This window comes from Orcinus orca, chromosome 20, assembly GCF_937001465.1.
Source record: "Orcinus orca chromosome 20, mOrcOrc1.1, whole genome shotgun sequence".
Classification (NCBI taxonomy): domain Eukaryota; kingdom Metazoa; phylum Chordata; class Mammalia; order Artiodactyla; family Delphinidae; genus Orcinus; species Orcinus orca.
In genome coordinates, this window is record NC_064578.1 from 57924742 (window position 1) to 57949247 (window position 24506).

Consider the following 24506-nt stretch of genomic DNA (forward strand, 5'->3'; position numbering starts at 1 on the left):
TTTGGCCATGCAGCGTGGCATGTGGAATCTTAATTCCCTGACCAGAGATCGAACCCGCACCCCCTGCAGTGGAAGCGAGGAGTCTTAACCACTGGACCGCCAGGGAAGTCCTTACATTGATTATTTTGAGTTCAAGGCACTTAAGAAACAGCAGGCGCAAGGACACTCTGACTCTTTTTCTTCCTTAAAGCAGGACATAGAACTCCCACGTGGATGTTATCTCCCCTAGAGAAGAAGGAAAGAAGACATTCTTATCAACCCAGAGTTGGCACCAGAGGAATCCACAAACAATAGTTTACTCCATTAGTTTCCCTCCATATATTTCCCTTCCCACAGTTTGCCCCCTGTGGAAGCCTAAAACTGCTTTCCTCTCTCTTGTCATTTCTCTATGACTTTATTGTTCTTTGTTGAAGTTGCTATAAAAGCTGGAGTTCTGAGCCTCCATTTTGAGTTACTTCTAGTTTAGGTTTCTCCCACAGGGTGTCCACTGCACTCATTCATAAATTGCTTGTTTTTCTCTTATTTTGTACAAATTTATTTAGTTAGTTAGTTAGTTATGGCTGTGTTGGGTCTTCGTTGCTGTGCGAGGGCTTTCTCTAGTTGCGGTGAGTGGGGACTACTCTTCATTGCAGTGTGCAGGCTTCTCATTGTTGTGGCTTCTCTTGTTATGTAGCACAAGCTCTGGGCATGCAGGCTTCAGTAGTTGTGGCACGTGGGCTCAGTAGTTGTGGCTTGCGGGCTCTACAGCTCAGCTTCCGTAGGTGTGGCGTACGGGCTTAGTTGCTCCACGGCATGTGGGAATCTTCCCGGGCCAGGGCTCGAACCCGTGTCCCCTGCATTGCCAGGTGGATTCTTAACCACTGCGCCACCAGGGAAGCCCCTGTTTTTCTCTTCTTGATCCGTCTTTTTGTTACAGCCAAAAACTCAGAAGGTTCTAGAGGGAACATCATTTTCCTCTCTTACACATACTAAATATGGACATAAACTCCAAAATTCTTCTCCCATCCACCCCAATCTTAACCTCATTTGGGTCACACACAGTCTGCAGACATGGACACCAACAAAAGATTTGGCAACAGGCTCAGTTACTCTGCAAGTTTCCAAGCACTGATTGACCCAAGAAATTACACATAATTTGTAGTGTAAATACTTTGAAAGGTGGACAGTGTATGCTTTTAGATGCTAAAATTAACCCCTACCTTTTCTTTTTGAATTACAGCACGTATAACTACTGTCTTTTACAATTTTTATTCACCTCAAGAGGAAGAAAATATTTCTATTTTCTGACCCCTGGTTTTCCACACTGCCAATGACTCTGATAGACCCAGGAACTCCCGTAGTCTGAGTCAGGGAGAGGGTGTTCTGTTTTGAATTGTGGTTAAAAATATGTATCACATAAAATTTATCATTTTGTTATTTATAAGTGACATTAAGTACATTCACATCCTCCTTGTGTAAACTCATATTAGTTTAGTCTTTAAAACAACCCTGGGTGGGGGGGTGGGAATTCCCTGGCGGTCCAGTGGTTATGGCTTGGTGCTTTCACTGCAGAGGGCCTAGGTTCAATCAGTGGTTGGGGAACTAAGATCCCACAAGCTGCGCGGCCCAAAAACAAAACAGAAAGTAAAATAAAAAACCCTGGGATCACAACTTAGAGTCACAATTTGCCCAAAGAGAGCACCCGTCTTGATTCAGTGGTGCCATTTGTGGGGTTCAATCATGTTTATCCATCTTCCTTCTTCTTTCTAGTGGTGACGAGGTGGTGTGTGACAGCCAACAGTGGCTGGATGATAGCACTGTAAATTCAAAGTCCTACACACCAAATCTGACGTACACATCCAGAAATCTTAGGTTCATGTGCTGGAGACCCCGGCATCTATAACTAATCTTCTCCATGCTTTTCTAAGTTTCATTTTCCCTTTTTACGCCTGGTATCTTCCCTGATCGTTCACGGAGAAATTAGATCTCAAACAGCAAGAGTGATCTTCCCACCACATAAGAAAGGAATATGCATGGGCCTGCACCCATCTTATACTTCAGCCTCCCCAGCCCCATCGTTTCAGAAATGTCCCTCTTTCTGTCAAAAGCCAAACATGAGGTAAAAGACATAAATGTAGGAGGAACTAGTCTTGTTTTGAGCTACAGACACTTAAAAATATATATATATATGCACACCCCCGCCGCCGCCAAAAACAGCAGAAACCTGCATGTGGACATTAACGTGGCTTTTTTCATAGCTACCAGGACTGGGAGGCAACCGAGATGTCACTCAGGAGTTGAACGGACACAGATGGGTACATTCATGCAAAGGAATTATTTGGTGCTAAAAAGAAGTGAGCGAGCTATGGAACTGTGAGGCGAGAGAAGGGGAACCTTAAATGCATATTACTCACTGAAAGAAGGCAATCTGAAGAGGTTACATACCTTATGGTTCCAACTATGTATGACATTACAGAAAAGGCAAAAGTTTGGAGAGGGTAGAGAGATCAGTGTGTTGCGAGGCGTTGTAGGGGATCGGCGGTTGGGGGTGGGGGTGAATAGGGGGAGCACAGGATTTTTAAGATGGAAGCTATTCTCTATGATACTATAATGGTGAGACAGATTAGTCAAAACCCACAAAATGTGCATCAAGAGTGAACCCTAATGCATGTAGAGTCAACACACTGATGTGGAATGTTGATAGGATAGTAGAGAAGGGGAAGGCTCTGAGGTCACTCTCTCTTATTTGTGGGGGTGGTGGGAATCAGCGATGGCAGAGGAGGGGGCATATTGGAATAAACTGTACTCCAGTTTTGCTCTGAACCCAAACTGCTCTTTAAAAAAACAAACAAAAAACAATAAAGAGTTGAACTTTTGTGAATACTTGCCTGTTTAACATATAACCTTTCAATATCTTCACCTGACATCTGCTCTTTATTTCACTGTATACAGTTTCCCACCAGATGGCTCCAAATACTGCTCTCTTTTGCCATGGACACCAGTGACTTCTCTGGTGAACATCTAATGCTCACTTTCCATTTACCACCTTACTGGACATTCTAACAGCTGTAGGGAAGGGAAAATTCTCCTCTTCCCTCTTTTTAGGGTCTCTGACTGGGCCTAAGGTTGAAACTGACAAAAGACAGATTAATAGAAGAAGAGCACACACATTTTATTAAATGTTTACGTGTACATGGGAGATTTCATGAGAGATCGAAGACCCAAAGATGTGACAAGAACAGGAAGCTTTTATATCTTTTAGACAAAGGATCAATTTGTGAAGAATTGACAAGACAAAGGGGTCTGGGCTGTGGGTAGTTTACAGTGAAGAAGTGAACTAGGAAGGTAGGCATGAGATTAGTCAGGTTTTGTTGGTACAAACTGCTCAGTCCCCAATTCTCCCACTCACATTTCCTGTCTCTGGTGATTAAGAATGTCTTCCTCCTGGTACAGGGAGGGTACCTTTCACATGGGAGTTTGATCTCCTGCTCTCAGGAAGAAAAAGTAGTGTCAGAGCATCCTTCCTGCATCTGCTGTGTCATAAGTGCCTGGAATTCAAAATAATTGATGTGTCAAACAGTGGGTGATATTTTGGGGTGACATGTCCTGGTTTCCTTCAAAGCAGTTCAGGTAAGTGGCTCACTTATCTTGGTTTCTTGGAATGCTGTTATCTCTGGCTCCTGACAACCAGAGGTTTCTCATTTCACTACTACCTTCCTTGATGCTCCTCCACAGCACTGTTTACTAGCATAGGCTCCTCTGCATGGGTGTTAACTTGAAGCACATCTGTTGCTCCACGCTGGGCCCTACAGTCTATTACCGATATGATTAAAAGAATAAATAACCTCTGAGTGGTCTAGTCCATTTCTAAGGCATTAAGAACTCTATGCTTATAAACCCCATATTTCAACTCTTTCCAGAATTAGATATACAACCACCTAGTTGGTTTTCTGACTTGGATACCTCACAGAAATGACATATTAAAAGTGGTCCAACCTTAAAATCTTGTTCTGCTTCTTCTTTACCCTGGCCACGCCCCAGACTTCCCCCTGTCTGAATGGATTGTACCACTGTTCCCGTAGTGAGTCTTTTCCAAACTCCAGAAACGTTTCCTCATCCTGTATGTCCCCATGTCATAGACAACACATTGTCCAGTCCTGTCCATTCTTCCTTCGCTATGTACATCCAAACACTTCTATTTCCACGACTACCCCTGCCACCAACCATTTCTGTAACCAGTCACTCCTTGAAGGAATCCGTGTTGTTTCCAGTTTGGGGCTCTGATGAACAGAGGGGCTGAGACCATTCAAGTCTAGGATTTTTCGTGAACATAAGTGTTGTCCGGCGGGGGAATAGGTGGGGTCCTCCGGACCACCCTCCGATTTGATGCTTTGCTCCCTAGAAGGACTCACAGGACCCCAAAAAGCTGACTTCCTGGAGTTCAAACTGATAACGCGTGGCCCAAGGCCCCTGCCATAAATCACACTGTTAGCCTCAACTATCCAAGTCCCCAACTAAATAAGGACATTCATCAGGCATTCCAAGGGCTTCCCAGGAGTCAGGCAAGGCCCGACGTTTCTTTGGAATGTCCTGGTTCTGAACATTCTAGACCTGCTGAGTCACTCCTTTACTCGACAATCTATTTTTATTTGACTGGGGGTTGAGTTTCTGGATTGTACAGTACTTGCAAAGCTTTTTGTTTTTTGTTATTTGTGTGTTTGGAAGACACCACAGTGTTTTCCACAGTGACTGTACCATTTTACATTACCACCAGTGATGGGTGAATGACTGGGTTTCTCCTCGACCTCATCAGCATTTTATTATCGTTCTGTATGTTGTTTAAGGCGTTCTGATGGATGTGTCCAGGTATCTCCCTATGATTTTCACTTGCATTCCCAGGAAATGCCTCATATCTTTTTACATGCTTATTTGCCGTCCAATCGTATCTCTTCCTCTTGGGTGAAATGCCTGTTCTGTGTTTTGTCTATTTTGTATTGGGATATTTTTTAAAAAGATAATAGTTTTGAGAGTTCTTTCCTATTCATATCTGATGTGTGGTTTGCTTACGTTTTCTCCCTGCTTCAGTCCTTGGTCCTTTCATCCTCTTCAGGTGTTTCACAGCCTAGGTTTTTAATTTTGAAAACTTCCAATGTCTCTATTTCTTTTTATGGATCACACTTCTGGTGTCAGATTTTAAAATCTCTTTGCCCGACCCTAGATACCCATTTTGTTTTCTTGGAATATTTTCCTCTGAAGTGTGTTCTAGTGTTAAATTTTACATTAACGTGAGTGATCCATTTTGAATTTGTTTGTAGGAGGTGTGAAGTTAAGGTGTTTAGGTTAAGGTTTTTTTGTTTGCTTGCATGTTTGCTTTTGTGTTTTGTTGTGGATGCCCGATTGCCCATATCATAGAGAAGCCATTTTTTCTCCAGTGAATTGCTTTTGCACATTTGCCAAAAATCACTTGGGCTTAGGCATATTTGTTTGAATCTCTGTTATGTTCCATTGATCAACGTGTCTAACTGCAAACATCACATGGTCTCTATCAGCCCTATAAATAAGCTTTAAATTATGGGCAACTTTATTCTTGGATTTTGAAATTGCTGTAGCGGTTCTAGTTCCTTTGCCTGTCCATCTATCTTTTAAAATAGAAATACATGTACTTAAAACACACACACACAAAAAACCAAACCAAAGGAAATTCTACACCTTAAAACAAAATTTCATGGAACAGTTCACCATCAACATTAACCTCACTTCAAACACACACAGTCTCTCTCTTTCATACTGTTGCATTGTACAGATATGCTGGAAGTTTATTTAGTAAAAGGTTATTAATCCTCCCCAGCTTTTTATGGTAAGTAATGATGAAATCAGTATTCTTATCACTCCATGTACATTAGCACCAGTGTTCCCCACATCCATTTTTTGTCTTTGAACTTTGTTATGGTCAATGCAGAGACAGATTTTGTTTAAACTTCTATGTGGTCAAGTTATAAATTATTTCCTTCATGTCTTCTGAGCTTTTTTTTTTTTTTTTCTTTAGAAAGACCTCTGCTCAAAATGATAGAATTAAAATATTCGGGTAGTCCCTGGCAGTCCTGTGATTAGGACTCGGCGCTTTTACTGCCAAGGACGCGGGTTCATCCCCCTGATCCGGGAACTAAGATCGCAAAGCCACACGGCTCAGCCAAAAAAAGAAAAAAAAAATTTCACCCGTTGTTCTCCATGAATCTTTGTATGGTTTTCGGTGTACACTGCCTGCTGCAGAATTTTTCTAAGTCCTCCTGGGAACTCGCTGGTGCCATTCTGGGCAGCCCGAGTGACGGTCCCGGGCTGAGAGATGCGCTCCGAGGTAGGCCCGGACTAGGTCCAGCACCCCGGGGGGCCGGCGGTGTGCCCTCGTCGGTCCGGGATCCGAATCCGTCCCGCTGACTTTGGCGTCGGTTGTCGGGCGCCATTTGGCAGCCACGTTTATATAGTCCCTTCCCTTCCGGAGCTCGGGCAACATCTTCAGGGGATGGGATTCGGCCGCGGTGCCTGCAGCCGAGTTCCGGGAGGCCGGCGGGACTGGCGGGATCGTCCCGGTCGTGCCGGGCGGGCGCGCCTCGTGCTTCCTCCGGAGATTGTACCTGCAGACTAACGGGGAAGAGGCCGCGGCTGCCCGGCCAGAACGACCAGCCTCCACCGGGGCTGCTCCGGCTGCTGAGGGGAGCTGGAGCGGGTCTCCCGGGTCTGGAGGTGGGAACCGGGCCAGACTAGGCTGTGCGGGCAGGCCCACGGAGGGCCCCACGGTCTAGGCAGTGGGCTCGCGTGAGGTTCCGGTAGGTGGACACGGCCCCACCTCTCCCTCCCGCAGCCAGGACACTGTGGCCGGCGGGCAGTGTGCGCTCTGCGTCGCGGGGGAGGCGGGAACTCGTGGGCGACTGTGGGCTGTTCGGCTGGTTCCTAAGGTCGTGCTGCACACCCTGGCTTCAAACCCTATGACTCCTCAGAGGTCTCCTCGCACCTCCTGACCCACGGCCTCTGGGGTTGGGGGGGGGTGTTTCCCGCCAACGAAGTTTGTCTGACTCTTGGCGGTGGGGTCCCTCTGCTGGTGAAGTTATGAACAACGCCCCAACTGCGAAAATTCACGTGAATTGCGGGATCTGGTGGTCACTTACAGCTTGAACTCACTTGTGGACCCGGCTTCCTCCTGGGGCTATGCCTCTCTGAGCGTTGCTTGACGATCCGTTGCTGTGGGGCGTAACTCCCGGGTGCGCGGCTGGCAGTGCTGCCACAGGGCCTATTCCACCACCTCTGGGTAATGGGGCATCCCTCTCTTCCCCATGGCAATTCGCCCCTTCCTGCGTTTAACGGTTGGTGAGCTGGGCTCCCTATTGTGTGCTTCCCTTTGACAGGATGTGCTCTCAAAGTATGATGACCCCAGCCAAAAATATAAATCTTTTCTTCGAAATCTGAATCCTTGCAGTGGAACAATGTCTTATCTGTGGCCCAGTGACATCTCTGACCTCTGCACTGGCCTTCTTTTCCTTGAACAGCTGAAAGTATATTCTGGCCTCAGGCATGTTACTATGGTGTTTCCTCCCACCCCCCCAAATCTCATGCCCTCACCTTCATCAAATGTGGGTTTGGAACATCCTTTACCCATGAGGCTTTTAAAAAAATAATAAATTTATTTATTTTTGGCTGTGTGTTGGGTCTTTGTTGCTTTACGTGGGCTTTCTCTAGTTATGGCAAGCGTGGGCTAGGCTTCCTTGCAGTGCACAGGCTTCTCATTGCTGTAGCTTCTCTCACTGTGGAGCAGGGGCTGTTAGGCGCACAGGCTTCAGTAGTTGTGGCATGTGGGTGCAGTAGTTGTGGCTCACAGGCTCAGTAGTTGAGGCACACGGGCTTAGTTGCTCCCTGGCATGTGGGATCTTCCCGGACCAGGGATTGAACCTGTGTCCCCTGCATTGGCAGGCAGATTCTCAACCACTATGTCACCAGGGAAGCCCTACCCATGAGGCTTTTTCCCACCACCCCCCAAAATTTAATTTAGAGCCCAATCCCCTGCACTTGTTACTCTAAGTCAGACTTTCTCCTTAGAAACTTTTATCCTATTAAACATTTTATTAATTTTCATAATTAAAAATAATTAAAATTATTTTTTTACAATAATGTGTGGCACACACAGTAGGGATTTTTAAGTAAGTGTGTTTAAAAGCGACAAATAAATGTTTTGATGTGCATTTCCCCCATTTTGGGCCAGTTTCATGAAGCTGGCTTTTTTCTTATTCTCCCTTCCAAGTTTCTACTGTGAAAGTTAAGAAATTTTGAGGGCTGAAGGAAATTCAACACAGCCATGTGTGGGGTTACTTCTCAGATCTCAGCATCTTTTGATGACTCTTCCCTGACACCAAGCAGTTTTCAGGGATTAGATGTTTTCCCCTAGCTAATCCTGGCTGACTAAATCCATCTATCAACTCCCCAGAGCACTTTTTAAAGCAAACATATAAAAACGTACGTTTTTTTCCCCTTGTACTTTCCCAATCCCCCTTCCTCCTCATTCAAAGATATCACTGGATGGAGTTGAAGTTAAACTTTGTCATCAATTTATTATGCATCCTGCCAAAGATATTGTGATTTGCTTAGGGATATTTCTCTTAACAAATGTTTATTAAAATTCCAAGTTTCCCAAGTGAAGTGGATTTATACCTATTACAGGGTGAAGAGTGTTTTAAAGAAAACATTCTAGGGTGATTAAAAATACTGTTAATGTGACAATAATAGAAATATTCCATAAGAAGTTTCCTATGTTTTTATGTCGGATTCTATTCCACTTTACCACTACAGTTAAAGTCTTGCAAAAGTCAGGGTTCAAATATTTCCCTTGGTGCACTTACTGTGCTTTACAAAAAATTACATACAGGTTGTGATTTTTTTCTGCTTATAGTTGTGGAGTGCTCTCTGAGGAGGGGGTACTTTTTAGTACCACGTGAAGTGACAGGTTTTTTCACTCCTTTCAAGTCACTTTGAGGCTAGTATGTTCTGGTTCCCAGCCTAGTGGCAGTAGTGACTCAGCTGGGAATGCCCAAGGCTCACCTGGAAAAGACACTTATACCTACACCAGGGCCAACCAACACTGTGGCTGGGCCACCACTTGCAGTTATCTTAGTTTTTTTTTTTTTTTTTAAATCTTAGTTTTTTGAAGTGTTTCCTACCTATTATCATCATAAGAGAACTGCAAGAGGTGGTAGGAAGCACTTCGAAACTATCAAGCTTGAGAAACATTATTCACAGAGCCTGGAGGGGCACCCTGGGGGCATGCCACAGTGAGGTTGTGGGTGCAGGGAGCATGGACCTTGAAGCTCTGCCTTTGTTAGGGTCCAAGGAAGGATGGGGGTGTTCCACGGGTTCACCCTTCCTTTGCAAATTTACACCAGAAGGGTTGGGCATTAGGGTGTAGGAAGGACAGTTCCTCACACTCTTGCACATACAGTACCTGAAAAATTTCCTGGCTGTGTGGAGCTCTGGTAGTAAAAACAATGCCACAGATGTGCACCATCAAGACACTTCAACTTGCGCACCCTAATGTCTTCAAATTGGCGGGGTGGTCAGCATGTTAAATAGTTTGAGAGACCCAACAAACCACATATAGAATGTTGCAAACATGTTGCAAACTCTAGTGGAATGATTGGGGAACTTCAGAGATGTAATAACTACCTACCTAGAGGTTAAGAGATTTATGAAACACAAAAGCTTTAAAGTGGGATGTCTGAGCACTGATATTGGAGTTATGAAAGGTTTACATCTTAGAAATGGACTCTGAAGAGGTTTATGTGTTACATAATTCAGTAATATAGTGTGGCGAGATGCAACAAGTTACCTCTAACATGAACAAAACAAAGAGGCTTCATCGCCTGTGCCTTTCCATTGTGTATATACATAAGGCTTTATTTGTAACAGCCGAAAATTGGAAACAAGCCAAAATGGCCATTAACAGAAAAGTGGGTAAACAAATTGTGGTTCATCTAGACAGGATATAGTACTCAGCTATAAAAAGAATGAAGTATTTACATAAGCAAACATTTATGAATCAGAAAATAATTATGCAGCATGGAGGGAAAACAATTTTTAAAAATTAAAAAAATTCTATGAAACAAACTAATTTACTGTGAAAGAGTAAATCAGTAGTTGTGAGGGCAACAAGAGATTTTAAAAGGGTATTCTCTGGTAGCCGAGGGGTTAGGATTCTGGGCTTTCACTGCCACGACCCAGGCTTGATCCCACAAGCTGTGTGGTGTGGCCAAAAATACAAGGGAAGTAACTATGAATTACAGATATGATAACCATCAGCATTATTTTTAATGGTTTCATGGTTTTTACACTATGTCAAAACTAACCATACTGTACAATTTAAATCAATTATATGTCAATAAACCTTTGTAAGAATTTGTTTAAATAGAAATCTAATTCCCCATTTTTTTTCATAACCAGATGTTTAGAAAGCTTGGGAGGCAGCCCTCCAACAGGGCATTCATAAAGATCATTTCTGAGTTGGCAGGAACAGCTGCTAGGTCACAAAAACTGTATCTCTGGGCTTCAAGATCTCCCTTCTGTCTATTTTCATTTTCTTCTCCATGCAGCAGTATCCTTAGAGTGAGCAAGCAGCCCAGAGGCTACACAAATATACAAAGCTTTATATGCTCTGACAATGACCACAGCTACAGGAAGTACACAGCTATGGCATGTACACCTCATCCAACACAATGTAGCCACAGTTACTGAATATTTGTGGAGGCATGTTTAGAAGAGGCACACCTCTCTCACTGCCACAGCCTCCTCCAGTGCATATGAATCACATCCACTGTGTGTGAATTTAGGTTCCAGCCTCACCCCTGTCTTACAACCAACACCAGAAAACCCAATTCTAGACATGAAGGCACGTGATTCCTTTGCAGTACCCGGGGAACAGCTTCCCCACAGTAGTGCTCAGCATTATGTGATATCCTTGGGAAAAGGGAACTGATTTATACTTCTCAGAGGCACTAGAGGTGCTTCCTCCCTTGAAAATTACTCCTCCTTACTGTTCTGTAGAGAATGGGACAGAGACATCTGCCTTCCCTGATCACTGCAAGGGACATACATACTACTGGAACCTGGAAACTACTAAGTGGTAGAGGTGAGGCTTCTGCCACAGAAACTGGAAGGAACATAATTCAGGCAACAGAGCCAGCAGTAGAATATGCAAAGAGGATCCTAATAGCTTTCCACAAACCTAGAACTCCTGGGGAACCTTCCTACTCTGGATGCTCAGCTGTATAAGGTTCAATGTCAAGCAGATGGTTCCCTCACAAAAACACTCTAGTTCTAGTACACTGAAAACCCATGTTCCCTGTAGGTCTCAGAGACCTTTAGATGAAGGTTTTCCCAACTTTGCTGCACAAATAAATTTTATCCAGGCTGTGAACTTGTTTAATTACAGACCATTGGCTGTAACTGATTTTCTCCCAGTCACTGCATTCATGAGGTTATCTGGTGTGAAGTTTTCTGTGTTGAATGATGTGGGAGCTTTGACTAAAGGACTTCCCACATTCCCCACACTCATAAGGCTTTTCTCCTGTGTGTACTCTCCGGTGCTGAATGAGGTTGGACTTTTGGCTAAAGGATTTCTCACACTCGTCACACTTATATGGTCTGGCTCCAGTGTGAATTCTCTGGTGTTGATTAAGAGTGGAGCTGTGGCTAAAGGATTTCCCACATTCCCCACACTCATAAGGCCTTTCTCCAGTGTGAATTCGCAGGTGCTGCACAAGTTTGCATTTGTAGCTGAAGGATTTTCCACATTCACTACATTTATAAGGCCTCGCTCCACTGTGAATCTTCTGGTGCTGAATGAGGTTGGAGCTTTGGCTAAAGGAATTCCCACACTCACCACACTTATAAGGCCTTGCTCCAGTGTGAACTCTCTGGTGTTTAATGAGAGTGGAGCTGTAGCTAAAGGACTTCCCACATTCGCCACACTCATAAGGCCTCACTTTAGTGTGAATTTGTAGGTGCTGCACAAGTCTTAATTTGTAGCTGAAGGCTTTTCCACATTCATTGCACTTATAAGGCCTTGCTGCAGTGTGACTTCTGTGGTGTTGAATGAGTCTGTAGCTTTGGCTAAAGGATTTCCCACATTCACTGCACTCATAAGACCTTGCTCCTGTGTCAGGTCTCTGGCAATTAATAAGGATGGAGCTTTGGTTAAAGGGTTTCTCACAGTCATAGTAACTTTCTCTAGTGTGAAGTTGCTCATCCTGAAAAAGTGTGTATTCATAGCTGAACAATTTCTCATACTCACTATACTTGTAATGACTTTTTCCGCTATGAAAGGACTCCCCACACCTGAAGCTGCTGTGTGGCTTTGCCCCTTTGAGAGTGGCCTGATGCTGAAGAAGATTCAACATAGCCAGGAAGTCCCTCCCGACTTCTTCGCAGGTGAAGGTCTTCCCTGAAACATGGAACCTGTAGCTTGTCACAAATGAGGCCCTATCTATGTCCCTTTTGAATGGCTTCTCATCATTGTGCTTCTGGTGCTGGTGACTGTTTGGACTGAACCAAAATTGTTTTCCACATGCCTCACAGGTGTATGATTTCTGCCCAGGATGCAATCCTTGGTACTCAGGCAGATACAAAATGTCTCTCCCGGCCATGACACACTTCTCACAGGGGTGAGTCTTCTGAATGGATGGATCTGGAGTTGGAGTCTTGCCCAGTGACATTTGTTCTACAGAAACACTCTGCACAGAAAATGCTTCCTCATCCTCCATTCCATACCAACAACCTGAAAGCACAGAAATGCTGGTGAAATGCGTGTTGTCTTTGGTGGTGGTGGGGCAGCCCCAACACAAATGTGTCAGACACACCAAAGAATGAGGCCATTGGATTGTTTTCAGTATGAGGTTGATGAAAGAGCTACTTTGCAGTACTGGGACTCTGAAAGCCCTAAGAAGTAGGGAGCCCTTGCAAGATGGAGGCTGTCAGGGTGGCATGCAGCACAGGAAGAAATATCTCCAATTCACTTCTCTGCCAACACCCTTCAGGAGGGCCTTGGCTGCTGCTGATATTTGAGTGCTATGTTCAAGTATCCAGGCCCAGGAAGATATGGTTGCAACTGACTACGTGGTATTCACAGTCTATTTAATGATATGTGCATGCCTTGAAATACATTATGTGGGACCTAATCTTGGGGAACATTGTAGGGGAAACAGTAGAGAAAAGGTGACACATGAAAGTAGAAAGGTGGGGACAGCCAGGGACCCAGAGAAGAATCAGAAGTTATAGAAGTGTCCACAGTAAGGCAGGAAAGGTAGAAATGAGGTGTGGTCACTGGCATCACCATCAACACACTGGTGGACACAGGACAGGTTCCATATGATCTGAATACAGTCTTGATGTCATGCCCTCCGTCAGCTGCCATTCACCAAAGAGAGACCTGCTCTGAGCCCGTCTCGCCATGGCTGGAGTCATGTCCATCCCAGCACTCTTCTTTCTGAACCCCAGTTGAACAACTGCCTGGGACCTGAGTCCTAAGGCAATGACAGGACAGGTGATGGACTAGCATTGGCCCAGAGCAATTCTGCATATTATAAGAATAGCCCATGGGAATTCCCTTGCAGTCCAGGGGTTAGGATTCTGCACTTGCACTGCCAAGGGTCCAGGTTCAATCCCTGGTTGGGGAACTAAGATCCCACAAGCCATGCGGCATGGCCAAAAAATAAAAGCCCATCGTCCCCAAATGTAGTCAACATATTATCAAATGGCAACTGCTGGCACAGACAGGAAGAATGTCAACAGAAAGGAGACAGAAAAACCTGGGCAGGAGCCATGGATCTGGACCCAGCCAGGGAGAGGGCAAGTAAGGTGTGATCCATCAGGCTCACTGGGGCAGCACACCAGTGGCTGCAGGTTCAAGAAGAGGGCAGTCGCTCAGCCCAGCCCTGTCGACCACAGCACCCAGCCAGGGAACTGGGAAAGGAGACAGAACCTACTGTTCAATTGTGAGAAGATCAGAGTCTAGCTCAAGGTACTGGGATGGGTGTGAGGGCCTTACCCAGTGAGGTCACAAGTGCAAAGTTCTCCAGCATGACATCGTGGTACAGGCATCTCTGAGCCTCATCAAGGAGCCCCCACTCCTCCCAGGAGAAGTACACTACCACGTCTTCAAAGGTCACACTACCCTGCCATGATGGGGAGAGATGAAATCACAAAAAGCCTCTCTCCCAAGGACCCACAACCCATCATTAACATATCTACCCCAAGCTTACCCTCCTCCCAAGCTCTCCAACTCGGAGGTGACACCAGGTCCTGGTGCCACTAATGTCACTCTCTCCTCATGGTCCTGCCTGCAGGGCCCCACCAGCCCCCAGCCAGGCCATATCCCTGGGATACCCCAGAGCATACCTCCCAGGTACAACCAAATGTAGACTCACCCTGCACTCTTAAGTCCCTAATACCAAAGATGTAGAATCATCAGCTCATGCTCCCTCTCTGTGTGCACATCTTTCTTAGCATCTCTTGCATCTGTGCACGCCATAAAAGCATCCCCACAGCCACAGGGATTCCATTTGTCTCCCTGTTACTCATCATACAGCATTGAGAGTGCCCTGCTACTACAGACCTCTGCAGGACCCCACCTCCTGCTAAGGCTACCACAACAAAGTACCACATAGTGGCTAGCTTAAACAACAAAAATTCATTTTCTGACAGTTCAAGTGTTGGCAGGGTTGGTTGCGTTTACAACCTCAATCCTTGGCTTATTGATGGCTGTCATTTCCCTGTGACTTCACTTGGTCTTTCTTCTGTGTCTGAGCCCAAATTTCCTGTTATTACAAGGACACTGGACATGTTGGATGAGGGTTCATATTAATAAAAATCCCTATCTCCAAACACAGTCACATGCTGGGTTACTGGGGATTAAAACTTCAACATAAGACTTTAGGGGGTCATAATTCCGCCTGTAACATGAGGCCGAGTAACTCACAGGTGTTCTATTCATCCCTAAGCTCATCAACCAGCCTTGGAGGATCCACAAAAGGTCACCACAAAATTCTGGTGAGTCAAGAATGGTGAATAAGCAGCAGCCCAATCCTCAGGGTCATCCTGCCTCAGTTACTCCTAGGCCTCTGCATTCACCTCATGTCCACTCTTCCCTTGGAAACTGTGGCTGCTAGATTATCCTCTCCTCCCTCAATGGCCACCTCTCTTAAAACCTTTTACCTATGTCTGAGAGACCACTTCCTCCAAGCTGGTGCCCAAGAAAGACACCCAGAATTGACATCTACTCTCTTCTTCCTGATTTGTTAATAATATTACCACCAGGACAAGAATTCCCCTTCCTAAACGTGACAGAAAGCCCCACCCAATCCACCAAGCAGTCACCACCCATGTGTGTCTAATGCTGAACTCTGTCTCAAATTTCTAGACCTTTCTTTTCTGCAACTAGATGGAACAGGTTAAGGCATGTGTAAGTTCACCTCCATTTATGACCCAAACTCCCCCACTGCTCCTACCACCTCCAAAATCAACACCCACTTCTCAGGGAGACATTCCAGGCCTGAGTCCTGCCTCCCTAACTCTGTTCTCATCAGAAGGAGACTTACATTTCCCTGAATATTCCCAGCTTGGCCTCACCTTCAAGCATCTGGCACATACTGGTGCCTATGCCCTTGACGACTTTACTAATTTCTGGAATTGGGAACACCTCCATATAACCTCCAGCCTCTGTTGACGTTTCTCCAGGGTCCCAGACTAAGAGCTGGGAGAATGGCAGGTGAATGGTCCCATGATACCACAACCCCAGATACCACATGCATAGGGTCATGATCAGTGAGACCCTGGGACACCCTCACCCCTTACTTGTGTAGATTCTAAAAGCACTTCAACTGTTATGGGAACCACTGGGCAGAGGTCAGTGGAGGCAGGCAACCATGCTGGAGCTCAGTGGGCTCTGGTCTCCATTATAGCTCTGCTCACCACTGGAGCAAAGAGACCTCAGGCTGTCTAAACTCTGGGGTTCAGTCCTCAGTGCTGACTCTTAGCGGCTATGTGACTTGCACAAGGACTCAGTCTCCCTGTGCTTCACTGTCATCAAACCTCTCCAGTCTGTTCTTCCTTTAAAAATCCTCTTGGAAAATTTCGTCTTCTTTATTGAAATTCCCCATGGTTCCCAGGGCCTTCAGAATGAAGAAACAACCCCCTGAGCCTGCCAATCCAGGGGCCACTCCATCTCAATGCTCTGTTCCCTAAAGAAATAGGTTTCCCGAATCCTCCGACCTCCAAACCCATACACCTGCTGATTCCTCCACCTGTGACACTCTCCCACGCACCATCACACTGTCTGTCAGAAACAGGGCCCCAGGCCCCCACCCATGGCTGCCTCACCATCCTGGACACCGGAGCCTGGACTGCGGACACAGGAGCAAGCGCCCCACACTCGGGGCTTTACTGTCTGGTGGAGTGAGGGTGGTGAGGGCCTGGAGGACGAGCGTTTACCTGAGGCGTGTCCCTCAGCACTGCCGCCGCCATCGGAGTCTGTGGGTGGAGCAACCCAGTGCTTCAGATTCGACTCTGTACAGCAAGGACAATTCCTCTTCGTCGTGTCTCCTCTTTAATTTGGTCACCTCGGACCAGACACAGAGCTGTGGAACCTCTGAGTAGGAAACAGACTGCCACTAGGAGAATGCCGGAAATCCCGCCTTGACACGATGGCACACATGGAAATGCCCCAGTCCTGGACCTTCATTGGCTCCACGCTGACGTGAATTTGATGGCTCAGGGTCCTCTGGTCAATGTAGTTCTCACAGCAGTGAATAAAACACTGAATTAAAGAGTAAATAAAACACTGAATTAAAGCATTCAATAAAACTCCTCTGTATATTTTATCTACATAATGAGTTTAAATAGATGAAGATATAAAATCTTTAAGGATATTTTGAGGTATTTACTTTTTTGGCCATGGCTTGCAGCTTGTGGGATCTTAGTTTCCCAACCAGGGCTGGAACCCCCGCCCTTGGCATTGAAAGCACAGTGTCCTAACCATTGGACCACCAGGGAACTCCCTTGAGGTATTCACTCTTGAATTGAGCTGCCAAAGATCACACCCACTTTCTGTGAGAATGATTTAGTGACAGTGACTTGCTAATCTACATGTATATAAATCATTTGGTATGAAAGATGCTAAGAAGTTCTAACTAAAAATACCATGTAAATTGACAAGGGACAAGCACTCCCTACAAGTGCATGTGCATGCACAAACAATTGTGTGACTTCATAAGCACTAAAAACATTTCCAAAATATGTGAATTCTTGAAAAAATACAATAACTGCACCAAGGAAAACTTTTGGGATCTTGATTTAGAAAACATTACAAAGCTCATAATTTTCTTGGGGAAACAACAGGTTTTATATTCCACGTAATAGAGCCCTATTCAAAGGACCATCTAGGTAAGTCACTAAGTGCTTACACAGAGCCTCTGAAGACTGAATACATTAGATAAACCCCACAGAGAAAACATTCAGATCCTCAGTTGATGAGATGATAAGACTCTCCCTGCAAAGAAGCAACTCTTACTATGAGAAAGAGTGTTTCTGCTGAATTTATCAGATACAAAGGCAGGGGACCAAAATATGCCACATTGGCATAGGGATTATCTTGAGCTGGAGGCAGATAAGAATCAACACATGCAGAAAGACATCTTCCAAGAACATCCTTTGGAGGAATGAGGAGTCAGACCTGAGCTCCCCAAGACCTGACTCTACTCAACAGCCTACAAACTCTAGTGCTGGATACCTCAGGCCAAACAACCAGCAAGACAGGAACACAGCCCCACTCATCAAAAAAAAAAAGAAAGAAAGAAATGACAAAAAAATATATGTCACAGACGAAGGAGCAAGGTAAAAACCTACAAGACCAAATAAATGAAGATGAAATATGCAACTTATGTGAAAAAGAATTCAGAATAATGATAGTAAAGATGATCAAAAATCACGAATTGAGAAAATAGAAGAAATGTTTAACAAGGACCTAGAAGAACTAAAGAGCAAACGGGATTCCCTGGTGGCACAGTTGTTGAGAATGTGCCTGCCAATGCAGGTGACAGGGATTCGATCCCTGGTCCAGGAAGATCCCACATGCCGCGGAGCAACTAAGCCCACAGGCCACAACTACTGAAGTCTGTGCGCCTAGAGCCCAAGCACCACAACAAAGAGTAGCCCCTGTTTGCTGCAACTAGAGAAAAGCCTGAACACAACAACAAAGACCCAATGTAGCCAAAAAAATAAATTAAGTAATTTTTTTAAAATAAAGAAACTGTCTTGCAATGCAGGGGATGCTGGTTCGATCCCTGGTTGGGGAACTAGGATCCCACATGCTGTGGGGTAACTAAGCCCGCACGCTGCAACTACTGAGCCACACACTCAAGCCAGCCTGTCACAACTAGAGAGAAGGATGTGTGCCAAAAATAAATAAATAATTTTTAAAAAGAAATGAAAAGGAGAAATTACAATTGACACTGCAAAAATACAAAGGATCATAAGAGACTACTACAAGCAACTCTATGCCAATAAAATGGACAACCTGGAAGAAATGGACAAATTCTTGGAAACATACAGCTTTCCAAGACTGAACCACGAAGAATTAGAAAATATAAACAGACTAATCACAAGTAATGAAATTGAAACTGTAATTAAAAGTCTTCCAACAAACAAAAGTCCAGGACCAGGTGGCTGCACAGGTGAATTCCAACAAACATTTAGAGAAGAGTTAACACCTATCCTTTTCAAACTCTTCCCCAAGCTCATTCTACGAGGCCACCATCACCCTGATACCAAAACCAGACAAAGGTATCACAAAAAAAGAAAATTACAGACCTATATCACTGATGAACAGTGATGCAAAAATCGTCAACAAAATACTAGTAAACAGAACCCAACAACACATTAAAAGGATCATACACCATGATCAAGTGGGATTTATCCCAGAGATGCAAGGATTCTTCAATATACACAAATCAATGTGATACACCATATTAACAAATTAAAGAATAAAAACCATATGATCTTCTCAATAGATGCAAAAAAAGCTTTTGACAAAATTCAAAACTCATTTATGATAAAAACTCTCCAGAAAGTGGGCATAGAGGTAACCTACCTCAACATAATAACAATCATATATGACAAACCCACAGCAAACATCATTCTCAATGGTGAAAAACTGAAAGCATTTCCTCTAAGATCAGGAAAAAGACAAGGATGTCCACTCTTGCCACTATTATTCAACATAGTTTTGGAAGTTCTAGCCACAGAAATCAGAGAAGAAAAAGAAATAAAAGGAATACAAATTGGAAAAGCAGAAGTAAAACTGTCACTGTTTGCAGATGACATGATACTGTACATAGAAAATCCTAAAGATGCCACCAGAAAACTACTAGAGCTAATCAATGAATTTGGTAAAGTAGCAGGATGCAAAATTAATGCACAGAAATAGAAATTTTGGAAACACTCCCATTTACCATTGCAACGAAAAGAATAAAAGACCTAGGAATAAACCTACCTAAGGAGGTAAAAGACCTGTATTCAGAAAACTATAAGGCACTGATGAAAGAAATCAAAGATGACACAAACAGATGGGGAGATATACCATGTTCTTGGATTGGAAGAATCAATATTGTAAAAATGACTATACTAGCCAAAACAATCTGCAGATTCAACACAACGCCTATCAAATTACCAATGGCATTTTTCACAGAATTAAAACAAAAAATTAATCAGACTCCCTGACCTCAGGCTACACTACAGGGCTACTACGGTAATCAAGACAGTATGGTACTGGCACAAAAACAGAAATATAGATCAATGGAACAGGATAGAAAGCTCAGAGATATACCTACACACCTATGGTCACCTAATCTATGACAAAGGAGGCCAGAATATACAATGGAGAAAAGATGGCTTCTTCAATAAGAGTTGCTGGGAAAACTGGACAGCTACATGTAAAATAATGAAATTAGAACACTCCCCAACACCATACACAAAAATAAACTCAAAATAGATTAAAGACCTAAATTTTTGACCCACCTCCTACAGTATTGAGAATAAAAACAAAAAGAAATGGGACCTAATAAAACTTAAAACCTTTTGCACAGCAAAGGAAACCATAAACAAGACAAAAAGACAACCCTCAGAATGGGAGAAAATATTTTCAAATGAAGCAACTGACAAAGGATTAATCTTCCAAATATACAAACAACTCAAGCAGCTCAATATCAAAAAAAACCCAATCAAAAAATTGGTGGAAGACCTAAATAGACATTTCTCCAAAGAAGACATACAGATGACCAACAAATACATGAAAAGATGCTCAACATCACTAATTATTAGAGAAATGCAAGTCAAAACTACGATGAGGTATCACCTCATAGTGGTCAGAATGGCCATCATCAAAAAATCTACAAACAATATATGCTAGAGAGGGTGTGGAGAAAAGGGAACCCTCCTACACTATATGGAGAAGAGTATGGAGGTCCCTTAAAATACTAAAACTACAGGCTTCCCTGGTGGCACAGTGGTTGAGAATCCGCCTGCCAATGCAGGGGACACGGGTTCATGCCCCAGTCCAGGAAGATCCCACGTGCCACGGAGCGGCTGGGCCCGTGAGCCATGGCCGCTGAGCCTGCACATCTGGAGCCTGTGCTCCACAGCAGAAGAGGCCACAACAGTGAGAGGCCCGCATACCACACACACAAAAAAACAACAACAACTAAAACTACAACTACCATATGACCCAGCAATCCCACTACTGGGCATATACCCTGAGAAAACCATAATTCAAAAAGAGTCATGTACCCCAATGTTCATTGCAGCACTATTTACAATAGCCAGGACATGTAAACAATCTAAGTGTCCACTGACACTTTATCCATGAATGGATAAAGAAGATGTGGCACACACACACACACACACACACATAATGGAATATTACTCAGCCATAACAAGGAATGAAAGTGGGTCATTTGTACAGATGTGGATGGACCTAGAGTCTGTCATACAGAGTGAAATCAGAAAGAGAAAAAAAAATATTGTATATCAATGTATGTATGTGCAATCTAAAAAAATGGTACAGATGAACATAATTCTAGGGCACAAATAGAGACGCAGACATAGACAATGGGTGTGTGAACACAGAAGGTGAAGGGGACGGTGGGATGAACTGGGAGAGATTAGGTTTGACATGAATACACTACCATGTGTAAAACAGATAACTGTGGGAACCAGCGGTATAGCACAGGGTAGAGCACAGGGAGCTCAGCTTGGTGCTCTGTGATGACCTATATGGGCGGGACCTAGGAGGGAGGGAGGGAGGGGATATATGTATACATAGAGCTGACTCACTTGTACAGCAGAAACACAACATTGTAAACTAATTATACTCCAATTAAAAAAAAAAAGATAAAGGAGCAGATTCAGAGCCCTTCCCTTAATAATCAAAGAACTGGGGTTATTAAAAAAAAAAAAAATTCAAATCAGCATGGGATTTCTACCATCAAACTCCCAAAACCTGAAAAAGCCATACGTTACTTTAGAGTAACATCTTTGAATAACTATTTACACAATAGTTTCGTTAGGGAACTGGTGACCAAAACCACCTGCCTTGGCCAGGCCTGCTTGCCTGAGCTGTCTCACAACAGGAGGTTTTGATAAGGAACAAGGTGCGGCAGCAGAAAGCTAACCCGAAAACTAATGGGGAGGGGCCAAAAGAGGGAGGAGTCGACCAACCTCCCAGAGCCCTTCTCACTGGATCCATCTTGGCTGAGAGATGTGTGAGCCACCAGGAAGGACCCTAAGTCAGACTATGGGCCAAGCGAGATGACTGGCCAGAGACAACCTGGAAGCTAATCCCATCACCATAAAACCTGAGACTGTGAGCCACATGGCAGAGCAGTTCTTCCTGGGCTCCCTCACCCTGCCGCTCTCTGCCCGGGCGTCACTTCCCAATAAAGTCTCTTGCTTTGTCAGCACATGTGTCTCCTCGGACAATTCACTTCCTAGTGTAAGACAAGAGCCCACTCTTCGGCCTTGGAAGGGTTCCCCTTTCCTCGACAGTTTCTTTTGTGTCCTACAACTACTATGAGTTATTTCAATTATTATTCAATAGTGGATGCAAAATTCCCAACAGAATAACTGACATAGTTTATAAGACTATAAACATAAAAAGAAAAATTTATTAAATACACGATTGAATGTCCTGGAGGGAACTTAGAGCTCAGAGGCCGTATTTGGAAAAAAGGTGTTTGCCTTACCCACCACACAACCAGAACTTAGAGACAGGGTTTTCACTGCTAACCAGCACAAAGGGACAAAATGTTGAGAAACAAAGACGCAAGTGAAGAAACGTTTTCATCAGCCAACAGTTTGGGTTTACAACTAGGGCCATCTAAAAGGACAAAATAGATGTGAATAAGTAAAAAAGCCAAACATGCTCACCAGGATCAGGATGGTGCATGTGGTTCTGGCTTCAGAGGAAGGTCCAGAAGAAGGTCTATTGCTGAGAATGTATTGGACTTACTGCTTGTATCTGTAAAGAACAAAGACAATAGAGTCATTAGCCCAGACCGCAAGGCTCAAACACATTACATCAATATCACAGATACAGACGATATCTCCTCTCAATCTATCTGGAATATCCCAGGAAGATATGCATATGTTTCCCCCCGCCCCCATACTTCTCTTTCTGCTCCTCGCTACTCTCACAGGAATGTTAATATATACCAGGAGTTTCAGGATACAGTCGAGGAAATAGGAGAAGCCAATGTACTCAGTGGATGGAGCTAAGAATTTGATCCCCAAAGAGGTACTGGGACAAAGGTTAATGGCCTAGAAACTACTCAGGAAGCAAGTCATGCTGGGGGAAAGCTCCATACCCTTTCTGTGTAAACAGAAGACATGTTGACTTCCAGCATCATTCAATCCAAAACATGCCATTGGTAGATGATCCCTTTAGAGAAAGAACCAACTTGCTAGCAAAGACCAACTGACCCACAGAGGTCTCAATCCATGCCCCAATTTGAGTTACAAAGCTATAAAGAGTGAGGAATTTCCAAGGATCCCAACCCAGTCTGAATGAAGATAATATGCAAAGTAATGTTAGTAGAAACTACTCCATCAATTTAGAAAGTATGTTAGAGACTGATTTTATTTGAATCTACCAGAAAATTGATTTGCTCACATAGCAAATTGTTTTAATTTAACAACAAGAGCAAGTCTTTTGTAATAACAAAGCTATTTAGTATCGATTGTTTTATAATAAAAAAGATTAATCAACGTAGTATCTATCAATGGGAGACTGAATAAATCATGCTGCATCCTCATAATCAGGGAAGCCCCAGAGTTCTTTTAAATTGGACAATGCCCCTGGTCACACAGAAGCCAATGAGTTCAACACCAAATGCCTTAAAGTGGTCTACTTGCCCCCAAACACATGCCTCTAATTCAGTCTCTAGAACCTGTAAGCCTCATTACATACAGTACTCTATAGAAAGATTATCAATGCTATGGAAGAGAATCCTGATAAAGAAATCATCATGGAAGTTGGGAAGGTTTACACCATTGAAGATGCTATTGTTGCTATAGAAAGAGCTGTGAAAACCATAAAGCTTGAAACAATAAATTCATACTGGAGAAAACTGTGTCCAGATGACTTCACAGGATTTAAAACAAAGCCAATTGGGCTTCCCTGGTCGCGCAGTGGTTAAGAATCTGCCTGCCAATGCAGGGGACACAGGTTCGAGCCCTGGTCCAGAAAGATCCCACATGCCGCAAAGCAACTAAGTCTGTGCGCCACAACTACTGAGCCCACGTGCTGCAACAACTGAAGCCCATGTGTCTAGAGCCCATGCTCTGCAACGAGAAGCCACCACAATGAGAAGCCTGTGCACCGCAACAAAGAGTAACCCCCACTCGCTGCAACTAGAGAAAGCCCGCATGCAGCAATGAAGACCCAACACAGCCAAAAATAAAATAAATAAGTTAAAATAAATAAATAAATAAAACAAAGCCAATCAAGGAAACCAGGAAAGAGATTGTGGATCTGACCAAAAAAAGGGTGTGAAGGTGAAGGGTTTCAAGATGTGGATCTTGGAGAAATTCAAGAGCTAACTGAACACCACACCAGAGGAATTCACGAAGACGACCTGATGGAGACGAGTGCTTCTGAACCAGTGCCAGACGACGAGGAAGATGATGTAGAAGCATCAGGGCCTGAAAATAAATTGACATTAGACAATCTAGCAGAAGGGTTCTGACTATTCAAGACTGCTTTTGACTTCTTTTACAACATGGACCCTTGTATGATACGGGCACTGAAACTAAGGCAGACAGTGGAAGAAGGATTGGTACCATACAGAAACATTTTTAAAGAAATGAAAAAGTAAAGAAGTTGGACAGAAATTATGTATTTCTGTGAAGTTCGACCAAGCGTGCCTGCCTCTCCAGCCTCCCCTTCC

The 24506-nt window shown here is 44.0% G+C and overlaps 3 protein-coding genes across 7 annotated transcripts in view; 1 reads left to right on the forward strand and 2 right to left on the reverse strand.

The window, feature by feature from the left end:
• Positions 1–24506, reverse strand: part of LOC101284368 (zinc finger protein 211-like) — a 274839-nt gene that overhangs the window by 158543 nt on the left and 91790 nt on the right. The gene's annotated exons all lie outside the window — the stretch shown is intronic.
• The window catches only part of LOC101283876 (zinc finger protein 551), a 270119-nt gene that overhangs the window by 66780 nt on the left and 178833 nt on the right, over positions 1–24506 (forward strand). The window lies entirely within an intron of this gene.
• On the reverse strand, positions 9895–24117 carry LOC105748734 (zinc finger protein 551-like). The gene is given in 5 exon segments (XM_049703299.1): positions 9895–12790; positions 14060–14186; positions 16501–16825; positions 22489–22579; positions 24097–24117. Coding segments are annotated over 3 exon segments (1575 nt in total). The 5' UTR covers positions 16534–16825; positions 22489–22579; positions 24097–24117; the 3' UTR covers positions 9895–11375.